We start from the raw sequence: 23461 nt of genomic DNA on the forward strand, positions 1-23461 counted from the left end.
TCCTGCTTCCCCCTGCCCGTGGCAATCACCCTTCTGCTCTCTCCTTCCATGAGTTACATACCTCATGTAAGTGTAATGAAGCAGTTACTTGACTGATTTCTGTGTCTTTCTGTGGCTGGCTTATTTCACTTAGCATAATGACCTCCAGACTCATCCATGGCTGTTGCATATTGCAAAATTTTCTTACTTTTTAAGGTTCAATAATATTCTATTGTATGTATATACTACATTTGATTTATCCATTCATCCATCCACAGACACTTTTTGGTGTTATTCCCATGAATTCATTGCCAAGACCAATGTCATGATGCTCTCTCTCCCCTATGTTTTCTTCTAAGAGTTTGTAAGTTTCAGGTCTTACGTTTAATTATTTAATCCATTTTGAGTTGATTTTTGTGTAAAGGTGTAAGGTAAGGGTCCAAACCAATTTCATTCTTTTGCATGTGGATATCCAGTTTTCCCAAACACCATTTGTTGAAAAGACTATCCTTTCCCTACTGCATATTCTTGACACCCTTGTCAAAGGTTAAGTTGTCCATACGTACGTGAATTATTTCTGGGCTCTCTATTCTGTTACATGAGTTGCTATGTCTACCTTCATACTAGTGCCAAACTGTTTTGTTTTTGTTTTTGGAAACAGGGTCTCACTCTGTCACCCAGGCTGGAGTGTAGTGGCATGATCATGGCTCACTGCAGCCTTCACCTCCCCAGCTCAGGTGGTCCTCCCACCTCACCTCCCAAGTAGCTGGAACTACAAGCATGCCCCAGCACTGATTTTTTTCTATTTTTAGTAGAGATAGGATTTCACCATGTTGCCCAGGCTAGTCTCAAACTCATGGGCTCAAGTGATTTGCCTGCCTCAGCCTCCGCAAGTGCTGGGATTACGGGTGTAAGCCACTGAATCCAGCTAATGTTTTAACTACTGTACTTTTGTATCATATTTTGAAGTTTGGAAGTGTGGTACTTCCAGTTTTGTTCTTTCTTCTTCAGACTGTTTAGGGTATTAAGGGTTCTGTGATTCCACATGAATTTTAGAATTTTTCTATTTCTGCAAAAAATCCCATTGGAATTTTGACAGAAATTTCACTGAGTTGGTAAGATCAGTTTAGGTAGTACAGACACTTTAGCAATATTAAGTCTTCCAATCCATGAACACAAGATGTCTTTCCATTTGTTTCTGTCTCCTTTAACTTCTTTCATCAATGTTTTGTTGTTTTCACAGTCTTTTACCTGCTAATATATTTGGGTCTGTGTCCCCACTCAAATCTCATGTCAAATAATCTCCAGTGTTGGAGGTGGGGCCTGGTAGGAGGTGATTGGATCATGGGGATGGATTTCCCTTTTGGTCCTGTTTTCATGAGAGTGAGTGAATTATCATGAGATCTGGTTGTTTAAAAGTGTATATAGTACCTCTTCTCCCTCTCTTCCTCCTGCTCTGGCCATGTGAAGACATGCCAGCTTTCCCTTCTAATTCTGCCATGCTTGTACATTTCCCTGAGGCCTTCCTAGCATGCTTCCTCTACAGCCTGCAAAATTGTAAACATTAAACCTCTTTACTTTATAAATTACTTGGTCTCAGATATTTCTTTACAGCAGTGAGAACAGACTAATACACCTCTTTAGTTAAGTTTATTCCTAAGTATTTTATTCTTTCTTATGTTATTATAAATTGGAATGTTTCCCTAATTTTCCTTCAGAAAGTTCAGTGTTAATGTATAGAAATGCAACTAAATTTATACGTTGATGTTGCATCCTGTCACTTTGCTGAATTGATTGATGAATTCTAACATTTCTGTGGAATAATTACAGTTTTCCTTTTTTTTTTTTTTCCCTTGAGACAGAGCTTCACACTTGTCACCCAGGCTGGAGTGCAATGGTATGATCTCGGCTCACTCCAACCTCCGCCTCCCAGGTTCAAACGATTCTCCTGCCTCAGCCTTCTGAGTAGCTGAGATTACAGGCACCTGCCACCATTCTGGTTGATTTTTTGTAGAGATGGGGCTTCACCATGTTGGCCAGGCTGGTCTTGAACTCCTGACCTCAGGTGATCTGCCTGCCTCGGACTCCCAAAGTGCTGAGATTACAGGCGTGAGCCACCACGCCCGGCCTGGTTTTCTATATATAAGATTATGTCATCTGCTAACAGAAACAATTTCACTTATTCCGTTTTTTGTTTTTTTGCTTGCCTAATACCTCTGGGCATGCGCAGAATTTCTGATAATACACAGAATAAGCAGTGAGAGTGGACATCCTCACCTTGTTTCTGATCTTACAGAAAAAGCTTTTAGATTTTCACCATAGAATATGTTAGCAATACACTTTGTATATATGGCTATTATTATGTTCTATTTTCCTCTATTCCTAGTTTGGTGAGATTTTTCTTTTAACATGAACAGGGTGCTGGTTTTATAAAACTCTTTCTCTGGTATCTACTAAGATGACCAAGTGATTATTATCCTTCATTCTGTTAATGTGGCATACCACATTAATTGATTTTCATTTGGTGAACATTTTAATATGCTGTTAAATTTGGTTGCTAGTCTTTTGTTTAGGATTTTTTGCATATATACTCATCAGAAATCTATACTGGCCCTTTTCTTTTTGTGGTATCTTTTTTGGGATATCTTTGCCTGACTTTGGTATAAGAGTAATGCTGCCCACATAAAATGAGTTTACAAGTGTTCCATCCTCATCGATTCTTTGGAAGAGACTGAGAAGAACTGGCATTAATTCTTTAAATGTTTGGCAAAAGTCACCAGTCTGAAGCCAAATGATCCTGGGACTTTTCTATGTTCTCTCAATCTGATTATAGGTCTGTTCAGCTTTATTTATTTATTTATTTATTTTGAGACAGAGTCTCGGTCTGTCGCCCAGGTTGGAGGGCAGTGGCGCAATCTAGCTCACTGCAAGCTCCGCCTCCCGGGTTCACGCCATTCTCCTGCCTCAGCCTCCTGAGTAGCTGGGACTGCAGGCGCCTGCCACCACGCCCGGCTAATTGTTTGTATTTTTAGTAGAGACGGGTTTTCACCGTGTTAGCCAGGATGGTCTCGATCTCCTGACCTCACGATCTACCCACCTTGGCCTCCCAAAGGGCTGGGATTACAGTGCGAGCCATCGCACCCAGCCCAGCTTTTCTTTTTCTCTATGACTCACCCAGACTCCAAGTCTTGATAGGTTGTATGTTTCTACAAATTTAGTCATTTATTTTAGATTATCCAATTTATTGGTGTAGAGTTGTTCCTTGTAGTCTCTTATGATGTTTATTATTTCTGGGGCATCATCTGTAAAGTCTCCACTTCCATTTCTAAATTTCAAACTTGACTTGTTTTTGATGACCACAAAGGTTTTAAGCAGTGGTCAAGTATTTTACATAATGTCTTTCAATTTGTCTGATTCTTTTCTTATGGTTAGACAGGGTTTATGGATTTTTGGAGGGACGCTCAAGAGAGAAATTGCCATCCTCATCATATAAAATCAAGTCACTATCAATATGACTAAACACTACTGATTATTAACCATAACATCTACATGCAATAGTGTTTGTCAGTTTTCTCCTTGGTAAATTACACTTCTCCACCTCTTTCCACACTGTACTCCTTAGAAGTCACTATGTACAGCCCACACTTAATAGGTAAGAAGTTATGTTTCATTTCCTTTAAGATGATTTAGGTATCTACATAAACTTTTTTGAACTCCTTTTTTTATTTTTATTTTTTTGAGAGAGAGAGAGCAAGGAAGAGCGAGAGAGGGCACAATCCTGGCTCACTGTAGCCTTGACCTCCCAGAATCAAGCAATCCTCCCACCTGAACCTCTCCCACCTCCCACCTCTGTAAGCTAGGATTATAGGAAGGCATCACCACATCTGGCTAATTTTGTTTGTCTTTGGCAGGGGGAAGAGGGGAGAGAGAGAGGGTTTCTCTGTGTTACCCAGGCTAGTCTTGAACTCCTCAACTGAAGCAATGCCCCCACCTCAGGCTCCCACAGTGCTGGAATTACAGGCATGAGCCAGCGTGCTCTGCCTCTTTCGAATTTCTGAATAGTTCATGTGTCTATTCTCAGCAATATATTTTTTTTTGAGACAGGATTCTGCTCTGTTGCCCAAGCTGAAGTGCAGTGGCAAAATCATGGCTAAGTGCAGTGGCAAAATCATGGCTCACTGCAGCCTCAACCTCTTGGCCTCCTCCCCACCCAGCCTCCCAAGCAGCTGGGACTACAGGTGCACACCTGGCTAATTTTTCTATTTTTTGTAGAGACAGTGTCTCACTATGTTGCCCAGGGTAGTCTTAAACTCCTGGGCTCAACTGATCCTCCTGCCTTGGCCTCCCAAAGTGTTGGGATTATAGACGTAAGCCACTGTGCCTGGCCTATTTGAGAGACAGTCACACACAGAGAGAGGCTGAAACTGAAAAATATTAAGGCAAAATACTTAATATTCCAATCTCTTATTTTATAATTCTTATCCTGTTCTCTGCATACCCAACAGGTTTTCTGTAAGTATAAACCCATCAGGATTACTTGTGGTTTTTTTGTACACTCTACCTAAAACAGTACCTGCACATGTCAGCCTATATTTGAGAGCTTTTTCAAAACCATGACAATAATAAGCAATTGAAACCTTCAAGCAGGTCCAAGAAAATCAAAACCTATGAAAGTAGAAATTATATTACAACAATATACAAAGTAAATATGCAAATTATGCCAAAAGCATCAAAGTTTCAAAATTATTCATTTCCACAAAAAAATTTTTTGAAAAATTTCAGCATTACAAGTTACATTAACACACACATACATGTATCATCCGGGGGAGAAATCACTTTACATTTATATAAACAAGTTCAGTTTATGATAATGATATTATAAACAATATTATTTATACAAAACCTTTCCCTGAAATGGTAAATAAAATATAAGCAGCATTTTGAAAGCATCTGAAGCCATATGAAGCAGGAAGATAATAGGAGGAAAATAAATAAAAGCAGAAATTCAACATATAGAAGCAAGGCTGAAATCACCTTTTCTATGATGACCCTTGCTAAGCCTGTTTGCTTCAGTTGGGCGATCTGAGGTAGACGGTCTAGAAGACATAACTCTATAAAGTGGGGCTTCAAAGGATTACATCTTCAGGTTAAGGCTAACCCAGGGGTCAATTTATCACCTCATACTCTGGGGGAAATAAAGTTTTTCTGTTACTGCAAAGAGGGAGATAAACGTATCTAAGAAGTTATAATCAAAAACTGGTGTTCTCACAAATAATTGAAAGAAAATCTCAAACACTCCATTCAATTACAAACGGTCCTAGATTGGTAGCGCCCCTGGACACCTGTAAAGCAAATGCTAAATCCTCTCTTAGAGAAATGTAACTTAATCCTATGATTCAAATAAATTTGAGAGGAAATAAGGAGCTTGGAATAAAAAGCAACAAAATATACCAAGAAGAAAGGCAACATGCAAAAAATAAGCAAAAACAAGACCACAGAAACAGGCTCACAAAAACTTAAAATATTAGAATTATCAAATATAGATTGCAAAACAAATAAACTTACCATGTTAAAAAATAAAAATATAAGTTTGAATATCCACAGGGGAACAATTCCATGACCAAGTAGTTATAATTTACAGAAATGAACAATATAGTAACTGAAATAAGGCTTAAGGGATTGGCATAAATTAAAAGAGTTAAAGAAATCTAAGATGGGGAAATATTATTCAGAAAGCTGCACGGAAATTCAAAAATATGGAAAGATACACAGAAGAGAGTACAACAAATGTACACAAAGTTTCTGAAGAAGAGAAATAAAATGGAAAGAAAATTTAAAGAGATAATAACTAAGAAATTTTAGAAACGATGAAAAACAACACACCCTGCCTCTGTCAAAATATATTCTATACCTAGAGCATAACATAAACTCAGAAAACCAGAAATAAAGAGCAAAAATTAAATTTTGGGGCTGGGCATGGTGGCTCATGCCCATAATCCCAGCATTTTGGGAGGCCAAGGCAGGTGGATCACAAGGTCAAGAGATCAAAACCATCCTGGCCAACATGGTGAAACCTCGTCTCTACTAAAATACAAAAAAATTAGCTGAGTGTGGTGGTGCATGCCTGTAGTCCCAGCTACTCAGAGGAGGCTGAGGCAGGGGAATCGCTTGAACCTGGGAGGTGGAGGTTGCAGTGAGCCGAGATCGCGCCACTGCACTCAAGCCTGGCAAGAGAGCGAGACTCCATCTCAAAAAAAAGTTTTAAGAAGCAGACAAAAGAAAGACAAATTCTTTGATATTCAAGTAGTTTAAAAACAAGAAAGAAGAGAAAAAGAAAACATAGAACAGGAGGGGCAAAGAACAACCATTGGTTCAATATAAAACTAAATTACAGTGACTGTATTAAATGCAAAAGGGACTAACTGGTACAATTAAAAGACAGACTGAATTAAAAAACTACAATCCAGCTATAAGTTGTAACAAGAGGCATCTAAAAGACACAGGAACAATAAAAGGAAAAAAACAGTACACCAGAAAAACACGAAAAGTTGTTAAGTTTCATTAATATTCAAATGAAACAGACTTTTAGGGAAAAAAAAAAAAAGTATTGCCAGAGATAAAGAGGAACATTAAATACAAAATATTGAGTTATAAAAAAGCTGGATGTCTGTATACTTCTAATAACCTATCAGGGAGCGGAGTGAGAGACAGACACAGGAGGGAGGGTAAGGAAGGGGAAAGGCAGTTAAGAAGAAATCAAGGAAAAATACATAAATCTATAACCATGGTGTGGGATTTTAACATACATCCTTCTCAGTAATCTTCAGAACAAGCACAATAAATTAGAAGGATATAAAATATTTTAACAAAATTACTGAGCTAACAATGGACAAACTACAGCTAAAAAATGCATAATATGCATGAGTTTTAAGGGCACATGAAACATTAGCAAAAACTGACCATATAACCTTGAGATAAGTCTACACAAAAGGGGACTGCAACTGACAGACCATTTCCTTTGGCCTCAAATTCAAGGAAACTAAAGAAGAAAACAATACAAAAAGTTAACCAGAAAACTCTCATGCTTGAAAATCAAAAAATATGCTTCTGAACAGGCACAGGGGCTCATGCCTGTAATCCCAGCACATTGTGAGTTTGAGATGGGAGGATTGCTTGAGTCCAGGAGTTCAAAAGCAGCCATGGCAACAAAGTGACCCCATTCCTAACAAAGAAAAAAGAAAAATTAGCTGGTGTGGTGGCACACACTTGTGGTCGCAGCTACTTGGGAAGCTGAGGTGGGAGGAGGATCATTTGTGCCCAGGAATTCGGGCTGCAGTATGCTGTGATCACACATGACTCCACTCCAGCCTGGGTGAGACCCCATCTCAAAAAATAACCCAAAAAAAACACCACAAAACAAAAACCATTAAAAAAAAAAGAAGAAGAAATATGCTTCTAAATGATCCATGTGTCAAGAAAAAGCTATAATTAGGAAACAGAAAACATTTAAAATTAATGAAAAGGAACATCTGCAATACACAACTATATATATATATATATACACACACACACATATATGCGCGCATACGCTCAGGCACACACACCACACGTACACACTATATATATGGAATATTATAAACATATAAATAATATATATGGAATATTATAAACACCTTTATAAAATAAATTTTAAAATTTAGATAAAATGGAGAGTTTCCTAGAAAAATCTGGTTTATCAAAATAATAAAAACACCAGAAGCTGGGCATGGTCTTGCATGCCTATAGTCCTAGCTACCTGGGAGGCTGAGACAGGAGAATCTCTTGAAGTCTGGAGTTCAAGACCAGCCTGGGAAACACAGTGAGTCTCTAAATAATAATGATAGTAATAAAATACCTCAATAGTGCTAAATGAATTTTTTAAGTGAATCACGACTGGGTGCAGTGGCTCAAGCCTGTAATCCCAGCACTTTGGGAGGCTAAGGCGAGCAGATCACTGGAGGTCAGGAGGTTGAGACCAGCCTGGCCAATATGGTGAAACCCCATCTCTACTAAAAATACAAAAATAGCCAGGCATGGTGGCTCACACCTATAATTCTAGCTACACAGGAGGCTGAGGCAGTAGAATAGCTTGAACCCAGGAGGCAGGGGTTGCAGTGAGCCGAGTTTGCGGCACTGAACTCCAGCCTGGGTGACAGAGCTAGACTCCGTCTCAATCAATCAACCAATCAATCAAGTATACAATTTAATGGTTAAAAAAAGGAATCAGTAGCTTGAAATCATCCAACAAAACACTTCAGGTCCAGATGTCTTCAATTCTACCAAACATTCTGGAAAGAAATAATTCCAAAAAAAACAGAAAAAGAAGTCATTATTTGCCATTTATTCTGTGAAATTAGCAAAGTTTTCATAATAAAACTTGAAATGGAAATACAGATATAAAAACCCTAAACAAGATACTAGCAAACCAAACCTAGAAATAATTTAAAAAATATATCATGACCAAGTTGAATTTATTCTAGGAATGCGTATTAAATTTTACATTAAAATATCAGTGGTAGACACGCTTTTCTGCAAACCTAAAACTGCTCTAAAAAAAAAAAAAAAAAAAACGCTATTTTTAAAAAACCATTACTTATAATGAAATTTTTAAATGCTGAAAGTACAAAAATAAACTTAATAACGGATGTATAAGACCTTTTCACACATACATTCCCTTCAAAAAATCCCCTAAAATACTTGGTGGAGGGGATGAATATATGCAGAAATAAACACAATGATCACAAACTGAAAGATTCTATTTTATCAAAATGTAAATTCATCCCCACTGACGTATAGCAGTAGTTGTTCAAGTAGGAATGGCGTTCTACTGACATTTAGTGGGTAGAGGCCAGGGATGCTGCTAAATGTCCTACAATGCAAGAATGTTCCCCCCATGACAAAGACTTTCCAGTCCAAAAAGTCGATAGCGTCAAAATTGAGAAATGCTGACACACATACAGATTCAATGTAATTCCATTTAAAATGCCAACGAGTTTACTGATGGAACTTCACATTCTTTTTTTTTTTTTTTTTTTGAGACAGGGTCTCACTCTGTCACTCAGGTGACAGGAGTGCAGTGGTGTGATTATGGTTCACTACAACCTTCACCTCCTAGGCTCAAGTGATCCTCTCACCTCAGCTTCCTAAGTAACTGGGACGACAGGCACACACCACCACACCCTACTAATTTCTGCATTTTTTCGTTGTTGTTGTTGAGGCAGGGTTTCACCATGTTGCCCAGGCTGGACACCAACCCCTGGGCTCAAGAGATCCACCTGCCTCAACCTCCCAAAGTGCTGGGATTACAGGCACGAGTCACTGTGCTTGGCCCACAAACTAATTGTAAAATATATACAAAAATACAACAGTCAGTAAGTTTTTAGTCAAGAAATTTTTTGGCCAGGAGTGATGGCTGACACCTGTAATCCCAGCACTTTGGGAGGCTGAGGCGGGCAGAACTCTTGAATCCTGGGGTTCGAGACCAGCCTGGGCAGCATAGCATGTTGAAACCCTGACTCTGCAAAAATACCAAACAATTAGCCAGGTGCAGTAGTGGAGTGTGCCTGTAGTCCCAGACACGTGGGAAGCTAATGTGGTAGGATCACCTAAGCCCAGGGAGGTTGAGGCTGCAGTGAGCCAAGATCGTGCCACTGTACTCCAGCCTGGGTTACATTTTTAAAAAAGACACCTGAGACACGATTTTAAAAAAAGAAAAATAAAAAAAGAAAGTTAGTTTTCCATCTAAGAGACCAATTAGCCGAATAGAGAACCCAGAAAAAGACTCCAGAAAGGGATACTTGATATATGCTAATGGGGTCATTGTACAATCAAGAAAAACTAAAGGATTTTTCACACTTAAAAAACTGAAATCTAGATGACGTAAAAACCTAAATTTGAAGGAGTAACCTATACACAAGTAACTAAACTTCACATAAACTAGAAAGATTTTATAAGAAAACAGGAGAGTATCTTCATGACCATGGTGTAAATAATTTTTTTTTTCTTTTTTGAGACGGAGTCTCGCTCTGTCGCCCCGGCTGGAGTGCAGTGGCACGACCTCAGCTCACTGCAAGCTCCACCTCCTGGGCTCATGTCATTCTCCTGCCTCAGTCTCCCGAGTAGCTGGAACTACAGGTGCCCACCACCACGCCCGGCTAATTTTTTGTATTTTTAGTAGAGAAGGGGTTTCACTGTGTTAGCCAGGATGGTCTCGATCTCCTGACCTCGTGATCTGCCCGTCTCGGCCTCTCAAAGTGCTGGGATTACAGGCGTGAGCCACTGTGCCTGGCCATAATTTTTTAATTTTTATTTTTATTTGTATTTTCTTGAGACAGAGTCACTCTCTGTTGCCCAGACTGGGGTGCAGTGGTGCGAGTTCAGCTCACTGCAACCTCCACCTCCCAGGTTCAAGCGATTCTCCTGCCTCAGCCTCCTGAGTAGCCGGGATTATAGATGCCCACCACCACGCCCGATTACTTTTTGTATTTTTAGTTGAAATGGTGTTTCACCATGTTGGCAAGGCCAGTCTTGAACCACTTGACCTCAAGTAATCTGCCCGCCTTGGCCTCCCAAAGTGCTATTATTGCAGGCATGAGCCACAGGGTCTGATCAATAATTTCTTAAATATGACACAAAAAGCCCATAAAAGAGAAGACTAATAAATTTGGTTAGACTTAAAATTTTTAAACTCATGTTCATTCATTCTTTCAATAAATATTTATAGGTGCTAGAGATACAAAGAGAACAAAGACAAAAATCCCTGCCTTCAAGGGATAATGTATCAAAATAAAAGGGAAAAAGCAGACTGCAAAATGGAAGAAGAAAGTTGCAATATATATGATAACAGAGGAGATTAGTATTAACACTTTTTTAAAAATCCTGTCCAGGTGCAGTGGCTCATGCCTGTAATCCCATCACTTTGGGAGCCCAAGGTGGGCAGGTCACCTGAGGTCAGGAGTTTGAGACCAGCCTGGTCAACATAGAGAAAACCCGTCTCCATTAAAAATACAAAAATTAGCCAGGAGTGGTGGCACATGTCTGTAATCCCAGCTACTTGGGGGACTGAAATAGGAGAATCGCTTCAATCTGGGAAGTGGAGGTTGCAGAGAGCCGAGATTGCGCCACTGCACTCCAGCCTGGGAAACAGTAAAACTCATGTCTCAAATAAGATAAAATAAAAATCTTACAAAACAATAAACGAAAAAAACGAACATCCCAATACAGTAATTTGCAGAAGACTTTACGCAGTTCATGCAAGAGAAAATTCTATGGTTAACTGTTATGTGAAAAAGTAGTCCACCTCAATAGTAATCAAAGGAATATAAATTAAAACCACAATGTGATATTGGTAATCCTACTCAACAAGATAAAACTAAAAATACTGGTAATACTATCTATGAGCAAAATATGTGAAGCCATCAGAATTCTGTGACATCACTTGACTAAAGCATGAAAAGTCACAACTATACAAACATACCAGGACTATACAATATGCAACTATACAAAGTTGCATATTTTATAACCCAGCAATTCTACCCCTCAGTACACAAACTAGAGCATCCTGTGCATGAATACCAAATTAATATGTGCAAAAGATAGCTTTTAATAACACTGTCTACATTACCCAAAAACTTCCTTCAAGAATGGGAAGTATAAATAAACTAGTATATTCATATAAGGTATACTTTATAGCAGTTCTCAACATGGGGCAATTTTGTTTCCCAAAATTGAACATTGGGAAACTTTTGCAGACATTTTTGCTTGTTACAACTGGAGGAGAGGGGGAAAGAAATGTGCTACTGACATCTAACAGGTAGAGGCCAAAGGCACTATATATGCAGTCTTCTGTATATATAAGATGTCACAATGTAAAAGGATTTAGGAAAGATAACATTGAACTCTCTCTCTCTACACACACACACACACACACACACACACACACACACACACACACACTGTACAGGTGAGGAGATAAGACATAATTCATTAAAATAGATTGCTAAAGAGAATACTGATTAATATATAATAAAGCCACATAAGCACTTGTTAGTTTCTATCCCCCAGATGCAGATACTAAAACAAGGATGCCAGTGCAAGTAATTTATTTCGAAGGACAACCCATAAAATACCAGTAATGCAGCAGAGAAATGAAACAAGAAAAATAACAACAACAATAATTAAAAAAAGACAATAAAGAGTGTGTTATCTAGTCAATTACAATTGTAGGTAACTGGAGCCCAATTAAGCTTCTTGAGAAACTGCGAGTCAGAGTAGACCATGTACTTCAAAACGATTCCACTGATGCGCAAAGGAATTGGGGTACTTATACACTAACTCCCGTTCAGTCACTTGTTAAAGCCATGGTGCCCCAACTATGCACTGAGATGTCCCGAGGGACTTATGTAAAATGATATGGGCAATGTGGATATTTTAAATATTCAAAGGAAAACAATACAGTATTTGATATTTGTCAAGTACCACAGGAACTATTAGCATGAGGTAACTTACGATCTCAACATCTGGTCCTTTATTCCCTATTGATAATGCCCTATCTTTGAGAGGCTGAGTTTCAACAAGGGCTACCAGAAAACCCATATAAAACAGGAAATTAAGATAATTTCAAAATTTGAGAAGCTATACAATGCTCATCTGTACACACGTAAGTAACTGCAGTTATTTGAGAAATGAATACAATTTTTTTCAATTATGTATATCATTTTTCTAAACACCTACTAAATTGTGAGGGCCTAAATAAATAGTTTGGACATAACAACTTCCTGAAAGGAACTGGTAGGTATTTCTTCTGCCTTACAGGTGCCATGAAAAAATCACCGAGACCCTAATTAGTCAGTGAACTGGGTTAAGTTCAGGAAACTCTCAGATTAAGTGCTCCTAGGTGATTAATTCTCTGGCAATTCTGCACTCCTAGAAAGCTCTGAGGCATCTGGAACTTCTCTGTTAGGCACAAGCAGAGCAAAACAGAAACATAACTTGTTACATTCAACTAAGAAAGAAGGTTGCTTTTAACTATCAACTTTCAAGTTTGATCAACAACTCTTATTAAAAACAAGCACAACTGTCAATGAAAACTACTTTTCAATAACCAGACATATATTTCTGAAATTAGTTATGTTTAAATACATACCAAAGTAAATATATACCTGTATCAACAAGGTATATTTAACAATGGTAATACTTTGAATATATGGACAACTTATCTTCATTTTGCCATGCATAATTCCCTGAATACATCCTATAATTGTGTTAATTCTCAGTTCTCTCGTAACTTATTCCAATAAACACTTAAACGAATTTATATAGCTTTAGAATGCAACTCTAAGTCAACAGTGTTTAAATCAACTTTACCCTTGCATTTTTCTCACTTCATTGATACTGAATATATCTATTACTACTACACATTGAGTTAGTCAGCCTATTCTGAGGTTTCCAATGGCAAACAGGATTCACTCTAGCTGGTTCAAATGAATAGACTACAGACATTTCAGCAGAGTTAGAGAAACAACTATGGGTGCTAATGCAACTTGAGATAGCTAAATTAGAAAACCAATACCGCACCTTAGGGCTTGGCTCAAGAGCCAAGATCAGGAAATAGTGATAATAGGGATACTGGAGCCAATAATGGATGAGCTGTTCACACTATTCACTCAGGAAAAGATGTTCCACTTTGTTTTGTCATTGTTGGTGACATCACTTCTAGCCGGGAACTTGGGTGGGGACAGGGGGCGAATTGTGATTGTTTTTTTCCTCCGTTTCCTTGCTCTCTTCCCACTTTAGGTCAATTTTTAAAACACTCTTTTGGTCCTTGGTTCTTATGCAGCTTTAGGGGAAAATGGGCTCACACAGTAAAATGCCAATCTAGATTGTGGATATTAATATGCAAGACAAGGAGTACTTACAAAACTCAAATCTTATCTCAACATATATTAGAGATACCAGCCTTTGTAATAAAAAAAAAAATTTCCATTTGTCCCTTGTCGTTTGACTTTCCCTATAATGTGTCTCCATCTTATAAATTTTTTGTTTTATGTCATTTATGAATCTTTGCTAACTTATAGATTCTGAGTCAGTTAATTGTGAGTCCGTTAATAAAAAGGTCTTCCCCACTCCATGGTTATAAAGGAATTCTTAGTTTTCATTGAGTGCTTTTATTATTTTTCTTTGTATTTGTTGTTTGTTTTTGCCCTTAAACTCTTGATACACTGGAAATTTATCCTGGTTTACACTATCACAGTGAAATGTAAATCTGAAAGAATTTTTCCCCTCACTTTTGTCTTCAAAAGGGCGTCTTTAAATCTTCTAACTGGCTGTAAGATAGTAATTTTTGTCTATAAATTCTGTATCTCAATATATTATGGAATTATTTTATTGCTTTAGTTTTGCAAACTGATTCTCCTGAGTTTCCTAAACATGCAATATTGTTCTGAATAAGATCATTTTAAAAACAATGATCATAATTACTTCTTTTTATTGTCTAAATGTGTTAGCTTATATATCCAATATAATGCTAAGTAAGAGTTGTGAGGCTGGGTATCCTTGTCTTCTTTGACAGTGACAATGACTACTGGTTTCCCTTGAGGATGACACTGACTTTGGGGTTAAAACATTTTTTTTTTATTTTTGTACTCTGATATAATTTTAGATTTACAGAAAAGACAGCAAAGTAAAAAGAACTTCTGAATACCTTCCATCCAAATTCTTCAGATGTAAACATTTTACATCTGTTTTATCCTTCTTTCACTCTTCATATACACATGAATTTGTTCTGAATAAGTGTTTAGCTACAGACATGATATTCCTTTACTCTTTAATATTTATTTCAGTGTGTATTTCCCCCAAATAAACCTATTATACAACCACAGTATACTACAATGTCCCAAAGCATAAGATTAACAATCGATACTATATATATGTTCTAATCCACATAAGATTTAATCCACATAAGATCCACATAATCTAATCCACATAAGATCTAATATCTAATCCACATAAGATCATAATCTAATCCACATAAGATTAATCCACATAATCTAATCCACATAATCCACATAAGACTTCACACGTGTCTCAACAACGTCCTTTATGCCAAAAGAAATTCTAGGATCACGCACTGCAGCCACCTATCATGTTTCTTCAGTCTACTTTAAACAGTTTCTGAGTCATTTTTTTTTTTTCCCCACATGGAGTTTCACTCCTGTTGCCCAGGCTGGAGTGCAATGGTGCACCCTCCGCCTCCTGGGCTCAAGCAATTCTCCAGCCTCAGCCTCCCAAGTAGCTGGGATTACAGGCGCCCACCACCACACCCGGCTAATTTTTGTATTTTTAGTAGAGATGGTGTTTCACCATGTTGGCCAGGCTGGTCTTGAACTCCTGACCTCAGGTAATCCGCCCCAAAGAAATTCTAAGATCATGCACTGCAGCCACCTGTCATGTTTCTTTACTTTAAGCTAGAACAGTTTGAGTCATTTCTTTCCTTTTTTTCTTTTTTTGAGACAGAGTTTTGCTCCTGTTGCCCAGGCAGGAGTGCAATGGCGTGATCTTGCCTCACTGCAACCTCTGTCTCCCGGGTTCAAGTGATTCTCCTGCCTCAGTCTCCCAAGTAGCTGGGATTGCAGGTGCCTATCACCATGCCCGGCTAATTTTTGTATTCCTAGTATAGACAGGGTTTCACCACATTGGCCAGAGTGGTCTCGAACTCCTGGCCTCAGTTGATCTGTCTGCCTCAGTCTCACAATGTCCTGGGGTTACAGGTGTGAGTCACCACGCCCAGCATTTCTGACTATTTCATGACACTGACTTTTTTGCAGAGTACAGGACAGTTATTTTGAAGAATATAACTCAATTTGAGCTTGTCTTACGTTTCTTCATGAGCAGATTCAGACTATGCACTTCTGGCAAGAATACTACAGAAGTGATGTTGAGTTCTTCTAAGGGCATATCAGAAAGCACATAATAGCAATTAGCTCTGTAACTTGCAATATTTGCTTTTATCATTTGTTAAGGTGATATCTATCAAGTTTCTACACTGCAAAGTTTCTATTTTACCCTGTAAATAGTAGGTATCTTGAAAGGAGACATTTTGAGACTGGGTAAATACCGTACTCTTCATCAAACTTTTCTCTGACCCAACTAGTTTCATAGCCCACTTACTGAGTTCCGAAGTTACTTTGGTTAGTAATTTTACATCTTTCAGTGTGGTTGTTATTACGGTGTAAAGGTTATTTGTTTTGTTTGTATTCATTTTCAGGATATTCCCCCTCCATCTTTGCTGATTTTGTTTTCTTGAGGATTTGAAGTATTAAGATAGCTCCAAAAGTCAGGACTATTCAAAAACTATAAAATAATATTCAAATTCAGTATCATTCCCTCATTTCAATTCCCTCTAAACTTTCCAACACACACACACACACACACACACACACACACACACACACACACACACACACACACACATATATATATATACAGACACACTCTCTCTCTCTCGCTCTTTAGGTAACCAATCTCATTATTGTCAGGTTTATCTTTCCTGTACTTCTTTTTGGTGAAATGAACCATTGTTTTCCCTTTTTCTTACCCCCCCCCAAAAAAAAAAAAAAAAGTTGCATACTTTAGATATTATTCTGCACTTTGTATTTTGCCCTAAAAATATATCTAGGGAAAGGCCGGGCGCAGTGGCTCACGCCTGTAATCCCAACACTTTAGGAGGCCAAGGCGGGTGGATCATGAGGTCAGGAGTTCAAGACCAGCCTGACCAACACGGTGAAACCCCATCTCTACTAAAAATACAAAAAACATTAGCTGGGCATGGTGGCACGTGCCTGTAATCTCAGCTACTCAGGAGGCTGAGGCAGGAGATTTGCTTGAACTCGGGAGGCGGAGATTGCAGTGAGCCAAGATCGCACCACCGCACTGCAGCCTGGGTGACAGAACAAGACTTTGTCTCAAAAAAAAAAAAAAAAAAATACAGGGAAAATCCCTACATCCATTCACAGACATCTTCCTCATTCTTTTTTACAGCAGCACAAAACTCCAACATGTGGCTATACTACAGTTCATTCAATCACTGTCTTATATATGAACATTTGGATTGTTTCCAATATATTCCAATAACAAATAATATTGCATTAATTTTGTGTACCTAGTTTCTTACTGCTGAAGGCATATATTCAAGGTAAAATCCCAGAAGTAGGATGGTTGAGTCAACAGATAAAACATAAATATGGATTTGGTAGATATTCCTGGATACCTTTACAAAAGTTTATCAATTTATATTCTAAACAACAATGTAACAGTGTCTGCTTTCTCCCGCCACAGCCTGAACAACAGAATGTTCTTATGATTTTAAACTTGTGCCAATCTGATAGGTAAAAATAAATAGTAACTAAGTATAGTTTTAATTAGTAAATTCCTTTTGTAATAAGTAAAAAATGTTTTCTTTTCATATGTTCTAAGATAGGTTTACCAATGTCTCATAGGTACTTAGGTCTATATCAGGATTTTTATTATATTCTACTGACATAAAAGACAGTGTGCTTTCTTTGTAAATCATATTAAGATAATATGCATCTATGCCCCTTTAACAAAAATGTTTTAAGATCCATTTTGTAAAATGTCTTTTCAGGAACTATAAAGGCAGTCAAAAGATAAATGGGCAAAGGATAGGAACAGAGAATTCAAAGAAAAAACAGTAATGGTTCTCAACCCTCGTTCATCAGAGAAATACAAATTAAAACCATCCCATACACAAAAATTAACCATGGATTAACAGCCTAAATATAAAATATACAATCCAGCCTCCAGACTTGTGAGAAATAACCATTAGAAGCAATCATAGAGGTAAATCTTCATGATCTAGAATTTGGCAATGGATCCTTAAATTTGACACATGTATGGGGAGGGGAGGGGAGGGGAGGGAGGAGCAGGCAGAGAGAGAGGGAGGGAGGGACAAAGAAGGAAGGAAGGGGGGAGAGAGGGAGGGAGGAAGGAAGGAAGGGAGGGAGGGAGGGAGGGAGGGAGGAAGGAGAGGGAGGGAGGGAGGGAGGTTAGACTTAAGAAAATATAAACCTATTGTGCACCAAAGAACATCATTAAGAAAGTTAAAAAGACAACCTAGAGAGTGGGCAAAAACAGCTGAAGTTATATACTTGATAAAGGTTTGGTATCCACAATATATACAACTCATCAACAAAAAGACACATAACCTAATTTTAAAATGAGCAAAGGACTTGAACATATGTTTCTTCAAAGAAAATACAGACATGTCCAACAAGCACATGAAAAGAAGTTCAAGATCATTAGGCATTAAGTGCACACAAATTAAAACCACAGTTATACACCACTTTATACCCAGTAGGATGGCTATAATTTTTAAAACTACAAAATAACAAGTGTTGTTGAGGACGTAGAAAAATAGGAATCCTCATACATTTTTGGTGGGAATAGAAGATGATGCAGCCACTGTGAAAAACTGTTTGGTGGTTCCTCAAAAAGTTTAAACAGAATTATTATACGACCTAGCAATTCTAGTCCTAAGAATTTACACCTCAAAGACTCAAAAACGGTACTCAAACAAGTATTTGTTCACAAATATTCAAAGATGCCATATTCACAATAGTGAAACAACTCAAATGTCCTTCAACAGGTGAATGGATAAACAAATAGTGATATATACATACGAAGGATTATTGTTCAGCCCTAAACGGAATGAACCACTGATACATGCTACAACTTAAATGAACCTCAAAAACGTATGTTAAGTGAAAGAAGTCACACAGAGAAGGTGACATATTGTGTGGTTCCTTTTATATAAAATGACCAGAACTGGCAAATCCTCAGGGACAGAAAGTAGATTCATGATTGCCAAGGGATGGGGGAGAAAAGAACAGGTATAGGGTATTTTCCTGGGGAGATTTTTAAAGTTTTGAGAAAAGACAGAGGTGGCAACTGCTACAATGGACTGAATGCTGTGTCCTCCCAAAATTCCTATATGAAAATCCTAACCCCCAAAGTGATGGTATTAGAAGGTGGGACCTTTCGTATGCAATTAGGTGATGAGAGTGGAACCCTCATGAATGAGATAAGTGCCATTATAGAGGGGACCCCAGAAAATGCTCTCAACCCTCTTTTTTGCCATGGGAGGGTACAACTAGAAGTTAGTATTCTGCAATGTAGAAGAGGGCCTCACCAGAACCAGATGATACTGAGACCCTGATCTCAGACTTCCAGCCTCCAGACTTGTGAGAAATAAATTTCTATTATTTGTAAGCCATCCAGTCTATGGTCTTGTTACAGCAACCCAATGTAGGGCAGCTGCACATTTATGAATGCTCTAAATGCTACTGAATTGGTACACTTTAAAATGCTTACTTGTATATTACGTGAACTTCAAAGCACTTTTAAAAATCAGACTGGAATAGTATCTTCAAATCATTCTGAAGACTAATCCAAAAACTTGATAAATACACTTTGTTGAAAAGGCTAAGAAAAAGCAAACATTTTAATGTATCACTGATGAGAGTATAGAAGAATACAATTCCTATAGCTGACGATTTGGCAGTATCTAATATAACAAATACATTTACCTACAGACATTCTTTCATAAAGACCAAATAAGGTATACATAAAATTACTCATTACAGTAAGCATTCTCTGTAACAGCAAAAGACTACAAATAACACAATGGTCTTTTAATAGAAGCCTAGTTAAATAAATTATTGTACATATACACAAAGGAATGCAATGAGCCTGTGTTTTTAAAAATGAAGGAGAGGCTGGTAGCGGTGGCTCACACCTGTAATCCCAGCACTTTGGGAGACTGAGATGGGCAGATCACAAGGTCAGGAGATCGAGACCATCCTGGCTAACACGATGAAACCCCATCTCTACTAAAATACAAAAAATTAGCCGGGAGTGGTGGTAGGAGCCTGTAGTCCCAGCTACTCAGGAGGCTGAGGCAGGAGAATGGCGTGAACCCAGGAGGCAGAGCTTGCAGTGAGATGAGATCATGCCACTGCACTCCAGCCTGGGCAACAGAGAGACTCCGCCTCAAAAAAAAAAAAAAGAAGAAGAAGAAGAAGAAAGAAAAATGAAGGAGAAAGGTCTCTATACACCATTACCTTTTGTATAAGACAGGTGAGGTGGAGAAGGAAAGAATATACATTCCTCTCTTATAGGTATGAAAACTAGATAGAATGGACATTCAAGTTCAACAAACTAGTTGAGAGCTGTTAAGTATGCATAGATGGATGGGAAGGCAGGAAGGCAAAGACTTCTTATTATACAACTTTTAAACTTTTTTATTTTGAACCATGAAAACAAATTTCAAAAGGAAAAATTTTAAACACTATTAATTGCTTTCAAATTAAAACCCAATCCAACAGGTCTGTTAATAGGACTGTATGAGAAAATGTATATAAAGCACATCATCAGTGCTTGCCTCACCTACTTTAAGGCTGTAAAATGAGCAAACTCTCTTACTTTGTAATAGCCTAATCTCTTGTTAATCCTCACCCATTTCCATGCTCTACCATTCAGCTACAGAACCCTCTATGTTCGGGACTGAACCATACTTTCTTGTCTTAAGGTCTTTTTGCATAATATGTTACCTTTTGCCTTTCTCATCCTTCTAACTTCCTTTTACTCATCTTTAATCTCACCTCAGAGTTTGCTTTTTGTAGGATATACTTTTTTACAACCTCCCCACATTCACATATATACACAGAGACACACAGACTAGGCTGCATCAGCATCCCTTGCTCTTTCTTGTTACACCCACAGTGTCTTATGGTTGGGGAGACACACTCCAGGTGACACAGCTTGACTCTCAATTTTGAGTTTCACACTTGCTAACTGTATGATCTGGAATAAATTTACCTAAACCCTTTCATCTCAGTTTGCTGATCTACAAAATAAAGATCCCATCTGCCTGATGGAACTGTTAACAAAGATTAAATGAGCTAATGTATGTAAAGCACACAGCTTCCTACATATTGAACAGTCATTAAATAGTAACCAGTTTTATTATACTTATGGCACTGAGCCCTTCGCTGAACTATTAATGTATTTCCCTCTTTGTTCCTCACAATGAAGATGCCTTTAAAAATTACACATACTTTAACACTTTTTAGGGGCAGAGACTGCCTTGATAAATTCTGTATACCCTGGTGGCGTATCTCATACAAGGTTGGTGCTCCGTAAATATTTGATAAACTACTTATGTCAATATGGTAAGTGATAACTTGGATATAAATAAACAAGCTTTCAAGACATCAATTTGGTCAGTTATTTCAATAAAAGATTACTATTCCTTCTGTATTCACAAGCAGAGAATGGTGATTTAACAACTCATTTCCCCCCCATAATACAAATTAACCTGTTAAGATTTATCTAGAGGAGAAAAAAATCTAGCAGTTATCTCCTAAAATGATAAAAATAAAATTTCGCTTTAATCGCCTTACAATTGCAAACTTAAGACACCTGATTCTGCTACTTGTGTTACTTTAAGAAAATTATTTAAACTTAACTATAAAATGACTACCAAATACTGGCAGGGATATAAAAGAACGAATGCTAGCAACTAGCACACTTCCTAATATGGAGCATACGTACAAATAATATGAGTAAAAATTATAAAAGCCTATGATCTAAAAAATCAATTCATAAAACTACTAAACGAATTTAGATTTCCTCCCAAAATTTCAAAAACTATATAAATGTGTTACACTTTATAGGAGCAAAACTGAACAAGAAAATGGAACATCCTTAAACAACTTACCAATAATATTCTCTATCAGAAAAAGATCAGCATATGTTTTATTTTAGGGTAAATTATGTATGACTAGTGGCAGGTGAAGTAAAAGTCACACTGCTGAACTGACAGGCTCAATGTACATCATTTATTTCAACATTCTGTACCTCGACATCCTGAACACTGGATAAAAAAGTTGATTAAATCCAGAAGTGCGATGTCCCTGTCTTGTTTATATGATTCAATCCAGTCATCCACCACGGACTGTGGAAAAAAAAAATATAAAAATGAAAACTTCAAAAAAAATTGATATTATAGCAAATAAATTTTCAAAAAAGTTTGTGTGTTTGTATGTGTTTCTTTCTGAACAAGAAAATTACTTACCTGAAATTATTTCTCTGTAGCCTAATAAAATAGAGACTGCCTCATTTTTAAAGGCCAATAAAAAGTGACTTACTAGGTTTCAAAGATTTGTTTACAATAGAATCCAAAACAAACCTGACCTTACCAATCCCATTAAGTACAATAATTAAGCAAGCATAGATAATATTCAAACCATATTATGAAAATGATAAAAATTAAGTTCACTTCTACATAGACACAAACTTTCTGAGTTATCAAAAAGCATAATGCACGAGTAGTGCATACAAAGAATGCACATAATAAGAGGCATTTTTTTCAAGAATACAAGAATGGCTTAATATTAAGAAATCAAATAACTGAATTTATCAAGAAAGTGAAAAATTAAAACAACTATTTATCAAATTAGATCTCAAAAATGTATATAAAATTCTGCAGCCAATCCAAAAAGAAAAAAAACTTTCTAGGAAAATTAGGGTTCAAGAAAATCTACTCAAAGGATAAAAAGACTAAAATATATTTGTTGTTGAAATACTTAAGATATTTCAACTAATTAAAGAACAAGGCAAGGATGCCCCTCTAACCATTTAACACAGGGTTGAAGTCTTTAGTGAACGCAAAAGTTAGTAAAATTTGAGTAAAGACAATTCTCCTTTCCTACAGATGACAAGAAAATCCAGGAGTCTCTATTAAAGTGATTCAAGAGATTAATAACAGGAAAATTTGACAAGGTAGCTGACACGATAAATATACAAAATAACTTAGTGCAATAACTAGAAAATATAAATGGATTAGTAGCTTGTTCACAACAAAAAATACCTAAGAATACATCTTAGAGAATTTTTAATGAGGAAAATTATTAAAACTTACAGGATATAAAAAAAGACTTCAACAGGTATCACATTCTGAATTTTAAAAAAAGACTTAGTGCTGTATCAATGAAGTTTGAGAGTCTTGCCAACTTACAAGGCAAATTTAATGTAATTCCAGTTTGCATTCCAGTGGGCAGGATTCCTTGAGATTTTCTTGGGCAGAGGTAGGGATCAGAGGAAATGTATAAAAATGTGATTGTAAAAAAAATAAAATTTTGTGTACTAAGGTATATTCACATACAGTAAAATGCATTAATCTTGTTATATCTTAATTTTTATAAATAAACCCACCTGTGTAACCATAACCACGATAAAGATAGAAAACATTTCCAGAACTAAAACAGGCTCCCTTAGGTTGCCTTCCAAGCAGTAACCATTCCCAGCACAAAGGGTAATTATTATAGTGACACATATTACCATGGATTAGTTTGACATGATACTGAAA

At 37.2% G+C, this 23461-nt stretch overlaps 1 protein-coding gene across 2 annotated transcripts in view; it reads right to left on the minus strand.

Moving 5' to 3' along the window:
• Positions 1-23461, minus strand: part of STAG1 (stromal antigen 1) — a 418468-nt gene that overhangs the window by 205030 nt on the left and 189977 nt on the right. For both annotated transcript variants that reach the window (XM_030934385.1, XM_010364825.2), the window contains exon 5: positions 21952-22048. In XM_030934385.1, coding sequence (XP_030790245.1) covers positions 21952-22048 — 97 coding nt within the window. The remainder of the gene's footprint in view (positions 1-21951; positions 22049-23461) is intronic.

The sequence above is a fragment of the Rhinopithecus roxellana genome, chromosome 1 (genome assembly GCF_007565055.1).
Source record: "Rhinopithecus roxellana isolate Shanxi Qingling chromosome 1, ASM756505v1, whole genome shotgun sequence".
NCBI lineage: Eukaryota > Metazoa > Chordata > Mammalia > Primates > Cercopithecidae > Rhinopithecus > Rhinopithecus roxellana.